The sequence below is a fragment of the Poeciliopsis prolifica genome, unplaced genomic scaffold (genome assembly GCF_027474105.1).
Source record: "Poeciliopsis prolifica strain line A6 unplaced genomic scaffold, Auburn_PproV2 SCAFFOLD042, whole genome shotgun sequence".
NCBI lineage: Eukaryota > Metazoa > Chordata > Actinopteri > Cyprinodontiformes > Poeciliidae > Poeciliopsis > Poeciliopsis prolifica.
This window is the reverse complement of record NW_026562417.1, coordinates 1332501-1350849: the sequence shown is the minus strand read 5'-3', so window position 1 is coordinate 1350849 and position 18349 is coordinate 1332501. Positions and strand designations below refer to the sequence as shown.

General features: G+C 42.5%; 1 protein-coding gene across 9 annotated transcripts in view; it reads left to right on the top strand.

Annotated features, from left to right (window-relative positions):
- The window catches only part of celsr1a (cadherin EGF LAG seven-pass G-type receptor 1a), a 77336-nt gene that overhangs the window by 30971 nt on the left and 28016 nt on the right, over positions 1–18349 (top strand). For 6 of the 9 annotated variants that reach the window (XM_055055596.1, XM_055055595.1, XM_055055593.1 and 3 more), the window contains exons 2-7: positions 1789–2144; positions 2227–2515; positions 5184–5406; positions 6945–7060; positions 7968–8056; positions 16898–16978. In XM_055055596.1, the coding sequence (XP_054911571.1) occupies positions 1789–2144; positions 2227–2515; positions 5184–5406; positions 6945–7060; positions 7968–8056; positions 16898–16978 (1154 nt within the window). The remainder of the gene's footprint in view (positions 1–1788; positions 2145–2226; positions 2516–5183; positions 5407–6944; positions 7061–7967; positions 8057–16897; positions 16979–18349) is intronic. The other 3 variants (XM_055055597.1, XM_055055600.1, XM_055055598.1) reach the window with 1 other exon arrangement.

The window sequence follows — 18349 nt, the reverse complement described above, 5'->3', positions numbered from 1 at the left end:
AAGGTTCTATATATTTGCAGCAACTAGTTCTTCTGGCATTTGCTGTTATGAGTTATTCGATTACAGTTGACCTTGTGGATGAATTAGCTGTTACAGCCAGAGCTGATTGACTGACCTGTCCACACTCGGCTGCTGCAGACCGAGCGTCTGGCAGCGAGCGACTTTTTAGTAGTTTTGAGGAACGATGTCATTCGTAATAGTGACAGGGCACCTGTGGTTGAGCATCAGCGCGATGCCTTCGCCCTTAAAGCTCAGCCGCGACCACATGCACACATTCTCACACACACATTTCACATATATGTGACTGCAAAGCCGTGCAATCGGACCCTTTTAACAGTGTAGCTTCAACAGTATAATCCCCCCTCTGTGGGGTTTCATCTGGCCTCACCAGCTGTCCTCAGCTGTATGTCACCCAGAATGAGATCTCTCCAATGTAGAACCTTCTCGCTCTCTCCAAAAGCACCAGAACTTGGAAATGTGTTACGATATCAGTGTGCAAAAACTCGGAAAGTTTTCTTGTACAGTCTCGTCAGTTTTAATAATTGATAAAATTTTCTTGGACAAGTGAAATCCGTTAGACAAGTCTTGTTTTGCCCCATAAGCTTTTCAGAAGGGCAAACGATGACCCACCTAATTACAAACAGCAATTTTCCAAAAATATTTCACAAATATAATAATATAGAGTTTTATGTTTAGGAAGTAAAAAAAATACAGCCTCCACATCATACGGAGTCAGAAAGAGAGCAAATTTCAAAATACATTTTTGATTTTGAAGGATCTGACTGACACATTTATGCATTTTCCTATTACAGGAGCATTTGCATATTGAGACTCCACTGAGCTGCCAGGGGCCAATAAAAATATTTATTCTCTCTGATTATTATTCCTGGCTCATAAGTCGGCCAGCAAAGCTCATCGGACTTCAAAACAAGCGGCACATAATTGTTTTTATCTATTAAACTGGGAACGTTGGGGGGGATTTTAACCCGTGAACCAAACTTGTCATGCGTAGACCCGGACAGAACCAATCAACGGAGCCTGATGGTAGCAAACCCACAATTTAACAGCTGCAATGACTTTAACAGAGGACACAAATGCAAGAATTCAAAACTGTCTTATATAATTTTTAAAATTTTTTTATTATTTATAGATATACTTAGATTTTGCCACTTTTTGATGTCAGTAACTCATCTAAACACAAGAAGTGCTTCACAACGCACACACTAACGCTTTTGTTGTTACAGCTACAGGAGCAGATTTGTTTATGATCTGTTTTTAGAATGTCTGCTGGCGGTGACTCATACCTCATCACACTTAAAAAGTGGCTGTAGAGACTGTTGTTCTTCCCCACAGGGGACGAATCTTTTAGGCTAACGTGAAAACAAAACAAACACAAGAAAATGTATCCCTCCAATTATTAAAACAAATAATTTGATCTAACTGCGAAACAGCTGAGGGAGGACCAACTTTGCTTTGCTGCATCTTCCATATGCACACAAAATACTTCATAGAATGATGGAAAATTCTTGTTTTTTTGAAACCAGGACTACCTTGACTCTAAAAACTAGGCCATGCTTAAGTATTGCTGTATTTCCCAACAATAGAGCGCACCTTATTAGAAGCCCCACCTACAAAGTTTGTTTTAAAAAAACTGGAAACGTACATATATAAGCCTCACTGGGCAATAAGCGTGTGAAAAAAGAACAGAAAAATATGGTTCTTTTAAAAATAATAAAAAAAAAAAGTCAAAGTCTTGTCACTAACTTGCCCAATGTCTGTTTCTTCCAGATGGCCTCCATACGGTCAGAGCCATGTGCACGCTGCGCGTCACCATCATCACCGACGACATGCTCACCAACAGCATCACGGTGCGCTTGGAGAACATGTCGCAGGAGCGCTTCCTGTCTCCCCTCCTCAGCCTCTTCCTGGAAGGGGTGGCGGCCGTCCTGTCCACCAAGCGGGAGGCCGTGTTCGTGTTCAACATCCAGAACGACACCGACGTGCAGGGCTCCATCCTGAACGTCACCTTTTCGGCGCTGCAGCCAGGTGGCGCGCCCGGCAAAGGGACGTTCTTCCCCTCCGAGGACCTCCAGGAGCAGATCTATCTGAACAGGACGCTGCTGAGGCTGATTTCGTCTCAGGAGGTAGCCCACAAGCGAAAGCTAGGTGCGAAACAGAAAAGAGGTGAACAATGTTGACGTGACTCCGATGTTGTCCTCCCTCCAGGTTTTGCCGTTCGACGACAACATCTGTCTGAGGGAGCCCTGCGAGAACTACATGAAGTGCGTCTCGGTGCTGAAGTTTGACAGCTCGCCGCCCTTCATCGCCTCCAACACGGTTCTTTTCCGACCCATCCATCCCATCAACGGGCTCCGTTGCCGCTGCCCTGTGGGCTTCACCGGGGACTACTGTGAAACCGAGATCGACCTTTGCTACTCAGGGCCGTGCAAGAACAACGGAAGGTGCCGCAGCCGAGAGGGCGGGTACACCTGCGAGTGCCTGGAAGACTTCACAGGTAAGCGACGATTCGGCTTTACCAACATAATCGTCCGTGTAATCGTTCGCTATCTCTCTCCTGACACTGGTTCAGCAGAGCAGCCAAACTGCTCTGACTAGTTTTTGGAGCTAATGTTGAAAGGTGTTTTGCATAAAACATTTTTATGCAAAAGCTTATTGCACCTAGGGTGGGTCAAATAATTATTAGCTTAATTAATCAGAAAGTAGGTCAGGTTGCCATCAGTTGGAGTCACTCTAAACATTCGGCATAATGAATCTTTTGTGGCACAGATGTAGCATATGCATAGCTTAACATGAGGTTAAAAATTGTTAGTTTGTGCTTATTGCTATGTCTAATTTTTCTACATTTAAACAAAAAGTGTGTGAAGTGCAGTTGGCTTTTAGGATAGCTTTTTTAGAAGAAATTGAGAAACTGCATTTGGTTCAAATTAGCTGTTTGCGTTTAATGATCGCACAAAGAGAACTTTGTTTTATTTAAGTTTTAGCTGGTTTATCATAGCCGGTATTTATTTGGTTGCTGGGATTGATTCTGACTCAACCCAGAGTTTATGTGGCAGAAGCTGTGGAAGGCTTGGACGGGTCCATTCTTCCCACTAGAAACACTTAGTGAAATATTTCCTGGTGTCAGTGATCTTCCTGCTGCACTTCCCTCTCGTACATTCGATACCCGGTCCTCTCCACGCCGCTGTCTCCCCCTAATAGAGCTGTGGCGGCCTCCGATAGTCCTCATGCCTCATCTCTGTCCATCTCTTTCCAACGCTCTGCCTCCCCCTCTTCTTTCTCTTCCTCATATCTGATGCAATTACCTGATTATACCTGCCTTTGTCATTCACAGGGCTTTTTCGCCTGCCTCTCCCATGCCATCTTGTCCACTCATCCTCCATATTTCCCTTTCCTACATCTCGGTGTCCCCTCTTTGAAGGTCACAGTTCAACTCTGGATAGTTGGGGCCATCAGGGCCCATTATGGGTCTGATGACAGCAGGGGCGGGAGTTGATCTGTTCTCCTTGGGTTTCCGACATTACGGGGAAACAGATCCTTATAATTCCCCCCTTTTCGGAAAAAAGGATTATGTTGAGGATAGAAGGGCCATTAGCCTGGTTCCAAGCTGTGATGTGATGGGGGTCTGTATGCGCCTGGGGTGGGGAGATCATGTCTGGATGAGGGCAGGTGGACGCACCACACAGGAGACGTACAGCAGAGGAATTTAAATTAATAGGGCCAGGAAGCTGGGCTCAGTTTGCCGATTTTGAGCTGAGCTACCTCAGTGTGTTCATTAAACAGGACAGAAAATTAGGAAATCTCTTATAACAGATTTGATCATTCCCACACTTGTATCTGCACCGACTGAATCAATCTGTTCATCCAGGAAGTGAGTCGTGCCAGGCGGTTTACAGCATTTTCACAGACGAGTTCAAAAGAAGCGCTTCAAAAACACAAAATGTTACCAAATGTCTTATTTGTACAGTTTCTACTGAAAATATCTTAGTACTCTTGAAATAAGACAAAACAAACTTACACATAACTTTTCAACAGAATGTAGGAAGTTGTTTTAGGTCAGTACTTTCTTAATATTGGTTTAAACAAGGAAGTTGTAGTTCTACTGGCTTATTATGTCACTTAACATTTTGGGTTTTTGCAGTGATATTGTTTTATAACTTCACTTTGCTTTGAATTGCCACATAACATTTTTCCCTGACCTCTCCGACTGTATTACATATATATATTTTAGCAAACTTTGCAGAACATCTGCATTTATGTCAAGATTAAATTAAAAACAAGTTGGCCCCAAAAAGGGATGGAACACACTTTTTTTCCCTTTTTTATTGGCGTTAATTACTAAAAACGAAAGTAAAAAAAATGGAAAGTTCTGCATCATTTTTCTTCAGCTACTCAATGACACACTGCTTTGTGTCGGTCCAGGGGTCAGCAACCCAAAATGTTGAAAGAGCTATTTTGTACCAAAAAATACAAAAAAAGCAAATCCGTCTAGACGTGCAGAAAAAAAGAGTAAATCCTTGTACAAGGCTTATAATGAAGGCAAGACAGGCTTTCAGTGTCTATATTAGCTAAATTAGCCTACAATCAAAATGACTATAAGTGACTTTTCAGCAGTTAACACTATTTAATCCATTGTTAACACGTCGTAACCTGTTTTTCCGAGCCGCCTTTAAACGCAACATGAACGGTAAGACACTCACGCCGGGTTTACACCTGTGCAGGTGACCTGCTGCCGAAGAAATTGTGCAGAGCTGCACAGATTTGAATTATTAGGATTATGGCAGCCCGTGTTGCCGACCCCCGTGTTGGTCTATCACAAATACCTCCCAATAAAGCACTCAGAAGTTTCTAATTCTACCTTTGTAAAACATAAAAACGTTTTCAAGCGGCATGCAGCTCATACTTTTGCGAGGCGCTGCAGCGGCTGCATAAGCTTCTCTTAGTCAAAGACTTTTTTTTTAAAGAATTGAATTCCAGACCGATTACGCTAGTCTGGATTTAAGTCAAGGGTGCACAGAATGCTTCAGAGAAAGGCTAAACTAACGATAATCTAATAAGACAACCTGGTCATTAATCATCTTCCATTACACTGCACGTTATCTCAAAAGAGCTCACAGAAGCGACATATGAACGCTGCCTTACTGAAGTCTGCTTTTTCCTTCTAGGCGAGCATTGTGAGGTGAACGCCTCGTCAGGCCGCTGTCTTCCAGGCGTTTGTAAGAACGGTGGGAAATGCGTCAACCGGCTTGCTGGAGGCTTCATGTGCGAGTGTCCACCGGGGGAGTTTGAGAAGCCGTACTGTGAGATGACCACCCGCAGCTTCCCCGGACAGTCGTTCGTGACGTTCAGGGGTCTCCGGCAAAGGTTCCACTTCACAGTTTCCTTCATGTATGTACCTTTAAATTTAATTGTTGTTCTACAAAACTTCCTTTTTCTTAACCAATGAAATCCTAAATCTAGTGGCAACAGAGTGCAGACCTGTCTAAGCAGTTGTGTAGTAAATGGTAATATAATGAGTTCAATGAGCTAAAGTGTAGCTTGGGCAGGCCTGGACGTGTACACGCTTATCCATTGTAGTGAGGCACACCACATCTGAATTTGCAACTTAATGAGGTTTGTTTCTCACACTCTCCACAAACCTGAAACTGCTGGAGGACAAACAACAGCTGGTTGCGCAAGTTTTCTTGTTCTCTCACAGTAAATACGAATGCGAGGAGGTAAATTGTTGCCACTGATAATGAACGTGAGACCGATATTTTGAATTCATCGACAGCGTGAGGGCTCGGAAAGGTTTTACCGTGCGGTGAAAACAGGAAAGCCTGTGTGATGTTTTTCCCCTTATCAGTGCTTGACTACAGCCATCCTGACTTCCTGCCCTCCTGGACTCGCTGGCATCTGCTGTCTGACTCCGCTGCCCTCACCTTCCACTCCATACCTCAGCTTAACCTCCGAACTCTGCACCCGCCCAAAACACACGAGTGCCCGGATGGTGCAACTCGTGAATCTCTTAAGGCGCGGAAATGGTTTCCCCAACGAGCAACAAATCCTTTGTATACTTTCCTTGGCAAGAGGACCTTTTCTCAGGAGCTCCCTTTTTATCAAAAAGCCATCTTTAAGTCTCACAGTCCCAGTCTGTTTGACTTGGAAATGGTACCGATAGTTACACAGGAAGCTTAAGTTTGGAGATAAAGCAAAAATTCAGACAGGTCACAAGTACAGACACACCAATCAAAAGCCTGTCAGTTTTGCATCAATACTGGTTCTGATTCCAGATACTGAAGGTGAGCTCTTAATGGGGCGTTGAAAAGTTTCCAATTCAATTGTTCATATATATATATACTTCCAAAATTTATTTGCTGAACGCTCAAATTAAAGTTAATGATAATGTATTGGAAATGTTACTCCTCCTTGCAGTCCTAGACATAAACCCATCTGTGAGCCTGACCAGTTGTTTTTTTGTTACTTTATAAAAATATAAAATAGACATTTGACATCATCCTTTTAACTTTGTGCTAGAAATGAGCACATTTTTAATATTATCAGCAGCACCTTTTATTTTCTGAGATGAAAATAATTTTCCAAAAGTTTTGCAGACGTTTCCAAACCCAACTTGTTCAATGACAATTTGACTAATTTTTCCCCTTGCCGGGTTCAAGCAGATGGCACAATTTTGTACCCAAATCTGCAAAAATGCAAAATGCAAACAGAGAAAGTGGTTAACTTTGAAACTTCTTCCCACAGTAGCAACTTCCACCCCAAAAACTGTTGTTGTAAGCATGCCCTAGTTCAGCTCTTCTGCAGAGTGCATTCACTAATCTGTTGAGTTTGCAACCGACCGATGAAGCGGAACATTTTCCGATGATTTGTTGGTGCATCTCTGAAACGTCTGACATTTGCCAAATATCTAAGAATCACTCTTTTTGCAGGTTTGCTACCAGAGAAAGAAATGCTCTGCTTCTCTACAACGGCAGGTTCAATGAGAAACACGACTTCATTGCCCTGGAGATCATCGACGAACAGATTCATCTTACCTTCTCCGGAGGTCAGGCTTTTCTTTTTTTCTTTTTTTACTGCGTATTTTCCGAACTGTTTATGTGTTTTTCTGCCACATTAACTCATGTATAAATGCTCATAATCTAAACGGACTCTCATAAATAAATACCGACATTGTGTGCTTGCTTTTGATTAACGTTTACAGCTTTGACAGAGTGAATGGATGAAGCTCATTGAAGTGCAGTCAAACATACGCCCAGAGTCATTGTTAAAGTCGGTAGATGTTGAACTGCAGATCAAACACGCTTTGTAGCGGCGACTGTTGTTTTCTCATTCGGGCCGCTTTCCCATGGCACCGTACGGAGGAGGAATCCAGTCTAATATGATTATCTTGGGTTGCAGCCGGTTTGGGAGACGAGCCAAGTCCTTGTGCCCTACTTCAGAACCACAAAACGACTGAACGCTCGGCGCATGAATCATCAGATGTGTAACTCAGAATTACGCGTCGCCTTTAAGACAGAGAAATATTATTAGGGCAGATCGTCAATTTCTTTAGATCACAAGATCATTCCTGTTTAGTCAGACGTACAAAAACATGCAGACACGTTGCGTTTCTGTGGTGTTTGCTAATTTGTTGCCGGTGTTATGGCCGTGTTCCCATTGCTTCAGCTCTTGGCAAACAAAAGTACACCCTCCCAGGACTTTTGTCTTTCTTGTGTTGCATGATGAGTCTTGTGTCCAAATTAATTGTTAACTCTGGGAGAAAATAAGAACTATTTATGAGGTTAAGCTCTTTTAGCCTGAAACTCTCTCACCTCAACTCAAAGATTCAGGATAAAGCCAGAAGTCCACACAGCCCTACCTACCAAAGTGGAGTGTAATGAATCGCCTCCTGGTTCCGTGGAGAAGACAAGTACACAAAAGTTTATGAATCATCTTTTTATTTTGTTTTTCAGGTGAAACAAAAACCACGGTGTCTCCCTACATCCCCGGCGGAGTCAGTGACGGCCAATGGCACTCTGTCCAGCTCCATTACTACAACAAGGTAAAGAATGTTATCAGCTGCTCCTCCTCCGTTTCCTTCTCCTCTTCCCCTCCTTCCTCTTTAAGTTTGAATGGGTTGATTACGATATCCTTTGAAGCGCTTCAATCACATCCTAAGTAGGTATTGTTAGCAACGCTAACGTGCCACAACATAGGGTACATAGCAGTAACTGAGTCGGATCTTTCCGAGAGGCTCAGCCCATACCTCTGAGAGGAACTGTGCTGTAAATTAGCGAGAGTGGGAGTGGGGTGTGTGAAAAGTAAGTGGGCTCTCTTTGAAGCTACCGAAGCAGCTGACCTTGACTGCAGAGATAAACTGAACGGTGCGGGTTTGATTTGTGACATCTCCGCCTCAGCGCAGGAGGCCCCGGCGCCCTTGGCTTCAAAGGCCAAACGCTCACTGATTGCGCTCGAGTCGAGATCTGCTCGACTTCATGTAATACCGCTGGATCATTGTCACAGACATAATCACAGGACATCTGGATAGATGTACTCAGAGTTTGGAAGTTGGGTTTTAAGATGTTCCCACGATGGTCCTCTTGCTTCTTGATCAGAAAATAGGCTGAGATCGCTCTGCAAGCTGTCTCGTATGTCCTTTGGTATTATGCTACTCGAGTTTAGACGGTATTCGTTTACAGCGAACTTCCACAACCCACGGGCATTAAACGTTAAACCGTGAAGGGCGATAAGATAAGTGTCGCCTTTGAAGAGGACACACGCTATTGTGTGGCGCCTGGCTGTTTGCTCTACACTTGTTGGATCAAGACTTTTCAGTTATGACCATTTTAGACAACCCCAGTGCATTCTATCCCACGCAGCTCTAGAAATAGATGGGATTAGTTGTTTCACAAGGCCTCGCTAATGTGTCAATACCTCTCGAACTTTTTCACATTTGACCCCAACTCCAAAGATAGAAGCATTTCTACTGGGTCAATTAAATGACACATCAGCAGCATGTGTCAAATTCCATGAAGCTCCTCAGGAATCCGTGGCTTAAAAATATTTTACAATCGTCATTTCTGTCGTTTAGTTATGTTTCTCAAGAGGACTACTGGTCTGATGAAGTGTGCTGAGCATTTTCTTTCAGCTCCCTCCTGACTCAGTACTTTGTGCATATTTATACAGTTAGAGATGCTCGGCCCTTGTGCCAGCGATTCACAACCAGACTCCTAAATTTGTGACAAAATGGCTCAAACTCCAACCGTTCCTAATAGCGCTGGTTAGATGTGGTTTTTTTAATATTTTTTTATTATTGTTATTTTGTCGACCTTTCTTTACCTTGCACGGTATAAATTGGCAAAATTAAATTAAAAAGAAGCACAAAAGACAGAATCCAAATAATAAGATTACATCAGTTCACGGAAAACCCAGACTGCATTAGCAGTTAGCATTGGCGTCAGAATGAAAGCACAGGGATTGTTCACTGGATGTGTGACGCCTGTTTAGAAGTGAAGGAAACGGCTCAAGTGAGACGAGTGCAGATATTTTCACATCAGTTTTGAGAAAAACTTCAAATCCAGTGGCGAGTGTCACATCAACACTGTGCGTGATGTCACTCTGCACTTTGGAAGAACAGAAATCAGGCTTGATTCTGAAGCCTGAGAATAAAGTTTTGTTCTGTTTTTCTTTGTGCAGGAGCGAACTGGTTTCCTCCGAGGTGCTGCTGCATAGAAATGCATTCCACAGTTTGTATTTATAAAGCGCCTTGGAAACAGTTTCTCCCACCTTCACCTTGATTTTGTTGACCTGTGACTCAGGTCGATTTGACAAAATGTGAAAAAAAATCCAAGGACGAGTTTTGCTTTTGCATAACATTTCGCTGCGCTTTTCGAACTTGTTGGGAATCCCCTATCAGGTACACCATTGTGTTTCAGTGACACCCATGGTTCCAACCTATTAAAGGGACGACTCTTGTTCTTGTCGTAGCGCTATCACGTTTCACTTCACCTCTTTCTCTTGTCCAGTCCGTACTGCGCTGTCCTGACAGAGAAGAATTCATCAAAGCTGCAGAATTGGGTTGCTGTATGTCACAACGATAGCTGCAGGGTCGCATCTGTAGCCCTTGTTTGACATGCGATTGTCTTTCTGGTGAGCTTCTGCAGAGCACACAGATGCCACAGAACAGGTAGAGTCTGTTGTCTAAACTTGCAGTAGCGCTCCTGCAGAGATGATCTGCAGGATACAGTCCGTTGGCTCTGAAATCTCCTGTTTTGTTTGGCCCATTGCGGAGTTGAGAGTCTGCTAGCGCGTCACCCTTGGAAACAAGAGATTGATTGCTGCTTCAATCCAGTTCTGTTTACTTTGCTTTTCTTATTTATTTAGCTCCGCTGATCCTGTAGGCTTTAGTTTTTTTTGTTTTTTTGTCGTGCAGACGCAGGATCTGCACACCCGGAGACACACATTTGTTTCACTGCGGTGTCTCGGGCCGGTGAAGCAGTGGGTGGGTGTGTACCACCAGTGATTTGTAGACCCGGTGCCAAATTCCGTTAAACCAGCCCAAGGCGGGATGTGGCGCTGACACGGGGGGGTAGGTGGGTCAGATTTTCTTTGTCAGCTGAACGATCAGAAGTCAGAATTGACTCATGGTAATTTAATCCAGTCACCGGGGGGCAGATTAGTGAAAATGTATCTGGCAGAAAGCAGCGATGTTCTCACAATAGATTAGGCCTGCTGACATGTGAATGTTGGACATGAATGGATGCCATGTTTGTTACTCACTCATACGGACATTCATCTGAAGGTAGCATTGCTTACATAGCCCAGAGTGACAAAACTAAAGATGTTATGATGTCATGCTAAATTGTCACAGCAGAGACGTCGAAGCCATTTTTATTTTGGACCGGAGCAACATCAGGAACGTTCTTCAGGGCTGGTTGTACCAGAATGTATTGATAAAATCCGTTCACAAATTGCAGGAATGTTAATAAATAGCTGTCTCTGAATTCGATAAGTACATCTTAAAATTAAATAAAATTGAACGTCTTTTCACGTTGATCTGGATTTTATGATTTTTGTCCATCCAAATGACTGATTTTTGCAGTATCTGTTACCGTGTATCTGACTTTTCGCTGCTCGCTGCATCAGTCCTGGTCTATAACTTGACACCAGTTAAGGCTGAGGCAGCAGTGTTGTCGAAGTGAAAAAAAATGCAGGTGGAACTTGTCACTTCAACCTAATGTTTTCAACTATTTTAATAAACAATAAGCTAATTTAAAGGTTGCAGGAATCCGTTGACTTTCTGTGAATTTCCGTAATCGCAGAGTCGCGCAAAACTGGATGGACTGATTGTTGTAAATTGGCAATATGTGGATAAAAACTGCTTGATTTGGTTGATAAAATCAATGTACTGTTTTAAAAGCCCATCTTGGGACAAGTGCAGCGAATTAGCTTGTGCTACAGGCACTTTCACGCAAACAAGGGACTGCTGTTCTGGTCAGTCTGTCTATGACGACGCGTGTCTGTCCCTGTCAGATAAACTTTAATTAAATAAAATTTATGAAAATAAAATTGAAGCACACAACACTTATGTTGAAGGTTCTATTTAAACTCCCTCTGGAGTCTAGGGGGCCACATAGAAAGACACGGCGGGATAGATTTGGCCCCTAGCCTTTATGGCCTTTATTTTCAAAAGGTACTTTTAATCGGACAAACTAGACTCCGGGATTTACATTCTGATTTATTAAATATGATAAATCAATTCAACCTCTAAAATTCATCTGAGGTCTACCCAAGTGAAAATTGATGAACGTGTTTGACACTGAGGAGCATATGTACACTTGAAGAGTTTTCAAGTGTATAAATGTACAATTAATTTGATGCAGATTGTAAACTTCTGCAGTGATTCCATTATTCTCAATTTATTCAGGGTTAATTTTGGTGAAACCTTTATATCCTTAAATACCTGCAGCAATACTCACTTTACCAAACACGAACCCTCGCTTGTTACTAGTTGTTAAAACACACACACACACACACACACACACATACACACACACACACACACACACACACCCTCAGTGATTTACTTCGTCAGATGATTAGGGGCAGAATTTCACTTTTATAAGGTGGCTCTTTTTATCCGTATGAGGCTCCGGTAGTGGAAAAAAAAAAAAAAAAAACGCAGTTCAAAGTTAACACTGAGGTTACAATAGTGACCATGCGGCCCTTCCCATTGTCCGTTCGGTCTTCTTGGTCGGTTGGAAAGCCGTATATATGTTTGTGTGGCAGTGAATAATGTTAGAGGAGCACAATAGAAAACAGGAGGGAGACATTTTTCAAATTCCACAAAATAACATCTCAAGGATAGTTGAGTGTGTCAGCAGAGCAAATCTAAACAGGAAACCCAGTCGCACAGATGAAGAGCGCCGAAGGGGTTTCCTTGAAGCCGCAGGAGAAGAGGTGGCTCTCCGCAGGAAGTGGCCGTTCTCAGTGCAGGAGATGATGTAATCCAGAAGCCCACTGGATGTCAGATGTGTCATAATTGTGCTCTTTATCTCCACCTTGCTTGGATGTTTCCACTGACCCCAAGACAAAACAAATTCATGTGGTCAGATGTCCACGACTCCAGTTTGCAGGTGAAAACTCCAAGTTCTTTGCAACTTTTCAATAGCAAATTGTGATTTTCACGCAAAGGCTGCAGGACGTAAGTAAAGCCTCGTTATAAAGTTACAGTGAACTGACATCCGTCTCTCAGCAGCGTGGGAACTGATTGCTCAGGGAGTTCATGTTTCATAAATCCTCTGGCAGAATATGACTGGCAACATTTGGGGGGTTTTTTGGGTGCGAGCAAAAAAACCCAAAAACCTGGTACCACATTTGCATTCACATCTAAATGACCAGAAGGAAGAACCAGTTTTTTAAAGCTTTTTCTTTTTTTTTCACATAGAGTTTACTAATCAGAACCTTGGTCTGACTTGTTTTGTATTTGTTGAGTTCCTATTTCAACATATATTCCTGCAAAAACAAGCATAACTTATACGTCTATGTCTTTAAACACAGTACAGCATAAAAACGTCTAAAAGCAACACCTGGATAACTCCATATTACCTTTTGTGTGATCTTTCCATGCTTTTATAAACACAGCAGAAGGTACCTTGCGGTTGTCCGCCTGCAGCATTTTCTGTTTTTGTCTTTTCAGGGCTGCATTAAAAAAAAAAAATTAATAGTTTCTCATTAGGAAAAACATCACCGGTGATGTTTCCACCTCAGACATGTTGTAAACGGCATTCCCCGGCCTTTTATCACTGCCAGGTCTTCTATCTCTCTTTTCCTCCCTCTCTCTCTGAGTGCGGTTTACCTGGCAGGAGTTTCCTCATCGGGACATACGTGCAAATTGTTTGTCGGTGTGGCGCGACGCGCTATTTTTGCATATGGCTCCTGCCCGTGGAGGCGGTAAGTGAAGCCGCTCAGCTGTCTTCTCAAGGCTGTCATTCTCTGAAGGTCTTCTGCTGCGATTAAGTCAGAGCCACTCAGAGCCAGTTTTGTCAATCTCAACAGTGAGATGTATTATAAATAGAGTGGCGCTCTTTGTAAAATAAACTTCTGCTGTTTTGTTGACTGAGTAGCTCTAAATCAAACCTGTGCTACTGAACCTTAAAACAAACCTCATAGACCTTGGACCACCTACTGAGTGCTGAGGTTTCCATGCACTGGCAAGACATTAAAAAAAAAAGAAAAAAACGCAAAAAAACCGGTTTTATCCATTGTCGCTGTGTGGTTTTCACCTCAAAATGGACAAACAAGACAAACAGTTCCCAGAGGTTAGCTTCAAAAATCCAACATGGCTCACCAGTGCCTAAAATATGGGGATTGCGTCAGTAAATCTGCTCATTCAACTGCAAAAACACAAAATCTTACAAAGCAGTTTTGTCCAAATATTAGTACAGTTGAAATGAGACAAAACTAACTTAAAAGTAACTTTTCAGCAAGATGAAAACCTTAACCTAACCCTCATGTTAGAAGTGGAATAATCTGCCAGTTTATTCCACTTCATTCTCGAGGAAATATTGACCTAACACAAGTTTCTATATCTTGCCTTAAATTTACTTGTAAGCCAGTTTTGTCTTATTTAAAGTCTACAAAGATAGTTACACTACCAGTCGTAATTAAACCAACAATACTTGAGATTTTGTGTTTTTTTGCAGTGTTGCATTTCTAGCAGTAGTCTATTTAGCACCATAATTATTTATTGGGAGAATAAAGATGGAAAATATAACAGTTTACTTAAGACCATAGAGATCAAATCAAGTTCAATACAAACAACTTAAAGTGACAAGTTTGAGATGAAAGCCTAACCCAGTCAGTGTACGCAGTCTGGTGTTAGTCAAATCGCTCGGCCCGGTTTGTGCTGCCAACAAAGTGGAAGAACTTTAGAGAAACTGCTCAGGATTTGCTAATGGAAACAAATCTGGCCGGGGTGGACTGCGGCAGAACTGGTTAAGGCCACGCCCGTCCACAAGGGGCTTAGCGGATAAACTAGTAGCAAAATAAAGCAAACAACATAGTAATTATCAAAAACTGGAAATGCAGAAACACGCCCAAAAACTCAACCCAAGATCATGATTTTTTTTAAATATATTTTTTACTTTTACTTTTATAGGTGTGAGATCCAAGATATTTCACATTTCATTGGAAAACATTTTCACATATTGAGTCCTTTATCTCTCACCAACCACAAGGGCAGGAAAATTTCTACTTTCCATTCTAAATTATTGTCTTCTTCTCTGAGTTGACGGCACACAAACTGGCACGTTATCGCCCCCTGTAAGGCTGAAGTTAGAACTGCATTTATGTAAGTCGACTACATTTAACTGGCCTAAAAGTAGTTTGAAAATGTCCCAGTCTGGGAACCATGTTTCCTGATCATTTGGACCGTAAGGTTTAGCATTTTAAGTTTTTATCCTTCTGTTTAGTTAAAGATTCGTGACCAGTACCTTACTGGGTGATCGCTATTTGCTAAAGAAGCAGAAGCAGTCCCCACTCTTAAACTTTGTGTGTGTGTGTGTGTGTGTGTGTGTGTGTGTGTGTGTGTGTGTGCGTGTGCGTGTGTGTGTGTGTGAGAACAGGGGCTGCCACATTTCGCACAGACACGAGCGATGGTTGATGTGTTTTCTCTGCAAAGTGCCCCTCATTAAAGGTTAAGTGCTCATTTTTTTGAAACCCCAAACTCTAAATTCCCAAGCAGGGCGTGTTTTCAAAGGAAGAGGCCATGTTGTTTTTTTCGAAACTTTTTGTGCGTGTGTTCTTCTTGACAAATGTTTCCACACACCTCAGACAGCTGAGGTTATCACTACATAAACAGAAACTACTTGTGACCGGACTCCAGCTTTCCAGCACATGAAACAGTCTTTCTGTTTGTTTGGACAGAGTAAAACCTCTAACAAAAGAAGCGATGCATAGTTGCTTTGTTCAGCCATCAGAATGTCAGCTAGCAAAAAAAAACCCTCAGGTTTTGTTTTGTGTCATGTACCTGATGTTGGGGCAGTCGCATGCTTTTAACACCTGAAACGTTCCTCCCGTTTTTCCTGCTGTAAGTTGTACCTCCTTGTTGCACACAGCTCAGTGCTTCACAGTGTGATATGGATCTGCTAGGGACACATTTGTCTGAAGGTGGCCGTGCATGAGCTGTCGCCTATTGTACGAGGCGGCGGGAGACTTGTTTTTCAAGTGGCAAGGAAAGAGGGAAACGACGTTGTGCCTCGGTTTGGCGGTATTCTTAGCTACACCTGGGGTAGTTTACAATTCCTGTTGACACGGACAAGCACAAAACAACCGCAACACCCAAGGTTATGAATAACTTTATTAAATTTTCTTGACTGATCAGCAGACTTCTTTTTTCTGCACATGAGGTCGCCTTACCCTGAGTTTGATGCAGTCCTATTACTTAGTGACTTGCAGGAGTGACTTGTTTTCTTACAGCCACAAACATCAATGTTGGTATTTTGAATTTTATGATTGGCCAAAAAAGGTAGTGGATGCTGCGGAAGGAAAAGGAATATGTGGTTTTCAGAACGAATTAAAAAGATAACACTGTGATGTGCAACGTTTCACTGACACCCTGAACAAAATCAAGTAAAAATTGACTTCAGATTTCACTTTCTAGATCACCAGCTGCATGTTCGCTAAATTGTATTTCCTTGTACATTCTGCATAAAAAAATTACAGATAAAGTTAGTCTTTTGCAAAGAAATCAAAAATATCACCTGCTAGCAGCCGCAAAAGAGTTTGAATCATGTAGTGGATGTTTCCCCTCGAGGTGTTTGAGGACAGAACATGGAGAATGTGCTGTTGTGAAACTCCAGTTCTGTTTTGCAGCACACACACTTAGCTGAGTTATATTTTCTATTTAGTTTAAGGTGTCCCTTGGACATTTTTCGTCTCTTTTTGACGGCGCTTCTTTCTCTCCCTCCATGGCCGTAAATAACACGTGGCATTCGTCAACGTCTCATTGGCAGAAGTGAGAGTGTTGTGCAACAGAAATGATCATCTGGCCGGAGCAGCCAGATGATCCGGCCATGCTAAATGGTAAAACATAATATGACAAAGCCTCAAGGCAAATAATTTACCTTGAAGAATTTTAAAAATCAAGGTCTTTGAATCTTTTGATGAGTCGTTACAGCCTTACAGTGTATCAAGTAGTCACTCAGCAGGGATGGAAACGAATGCGCTACCTTCCAATTTATATTTGTGCTACTACTTTGTGTTGGCCTTTCACAGAAAATACACTGGCGCTTGTGGCTGTTATGGACGGTACTCTTGCATCTTGCATGGCTCTGTATGTTGCTCGGTTCTGGGCTGCAGGTCTAATATGGTGTCTCTCTTTTTTATGGTGTCTCTCTCCCAGGAAGGGTGGGGTCTGGCGGACTCCAGAGGGGGTCTGCGTATCCCGCTTTATACTGCCTGGCTGGAGCTCATTCAGAAAGAGGTAACCTCTGACCTCTAGCCTAGTTACTGGTGCTTCTTTCCCGCCTGCGGTCTGATTTAGTGGTCTGATTTCTGCCTCTAGTTGAGTCTTCATGACCAACTCTGCTGTCACTGGTTAACTCATATACACAAAGGGGATATGAGTTTTAAAGGTCGGGTGTTAGTGTTTGGATAGTCCAGTTTTTTTCTAGTCCAGACTGTAGAGTAGAATCGGCATGAGGGTTTGGATGTTGGTCTTGTGGGACTGGGTTTCCTTCTGTCTTTCCTGTGTTTATGAAGTAAGTTTCTGCCAAACTAGGTCTGTGTTCAAAAAGGCACAAAGATTTCCCGTCACATTCCTTCAAAATGTACCAGAAACACAAATTATGTTCACATGTATGATACGAAAAGCGTTAGATTCGAGTTTTAGTTTTTAAGTTCATGAAAAGAAGAGAAATCCATTGTGATTCCCAACTGGGAAGTAGGACGTGGTTAACTCTGGTGTGATGTCATTTCACACATCTGAACTCTCTGACTACAGAGACAAATTTAACACAGTATGATAACATCATTTTTATTTTAAAACTCAGAATTCACAAGAACTGGTGAATTTAGAAAAACTTTCCAAGTATTTGTCATGTGGTCCTTTTGCCGCTCTGCTGTCTAACAGGCAAACTTTAGCTGGCAAATTTGTCAGGCTATCTTCAGTGACCTGCTTAAACATTTTGTTTCCCAAGTAGCTTCCTAATGGTGTTTTTGAAACTCTTACCTTGAAGGGATTGCTTTGTTTTTGAGAAATGTTGTTTGGGACGGTGTGGAAAGGTGTTGAACTGAGTTTCTCAATCACCGAACAAGTCTTCTGAACGGTGGGAAATGGGGATTTCAGCTGATTTAAGCAACTCAAACAGATGATAAACGCAAACGACGGGTTTGATTTTTGCTGTTTTCCCAGCCAGACAGCGTCCTTATCGACGCACAGAAGGTAAAATGGCTTTTTTTCTTTTTGTTTAACAAAGGTACTTTTGAATAAAGGTGCATCGAGAGCCCGACATGAATTCCCGTACTTCGAAAGCAACTAAAAAGAGACCTTTTTAGTTGCTTTCGTTGACTTCTGAAGCAACTGCTCAGGTGAAATGAGCGCCGTCGAGGCTCGGCAGGCAGACGAGCAGTTGCTGTCAAAGTGGATTATCCTCACCAATTGACACGTCTCTTGTAATAACTATGGACGGCTAACGTGAGCTAGCTCTGGCGCTCTTGCTTTGACTGACGGCTCGTGTGTAAAGGACTTGTTTCCTTAATCCGCTTGTCACCTCAAATGATAATTAGAGAATGACTCTTTTACCAGCGCTGCTCGTTTCAGGCGTTTGCAGCTACTTTTTTTCCCTGCAAGGGT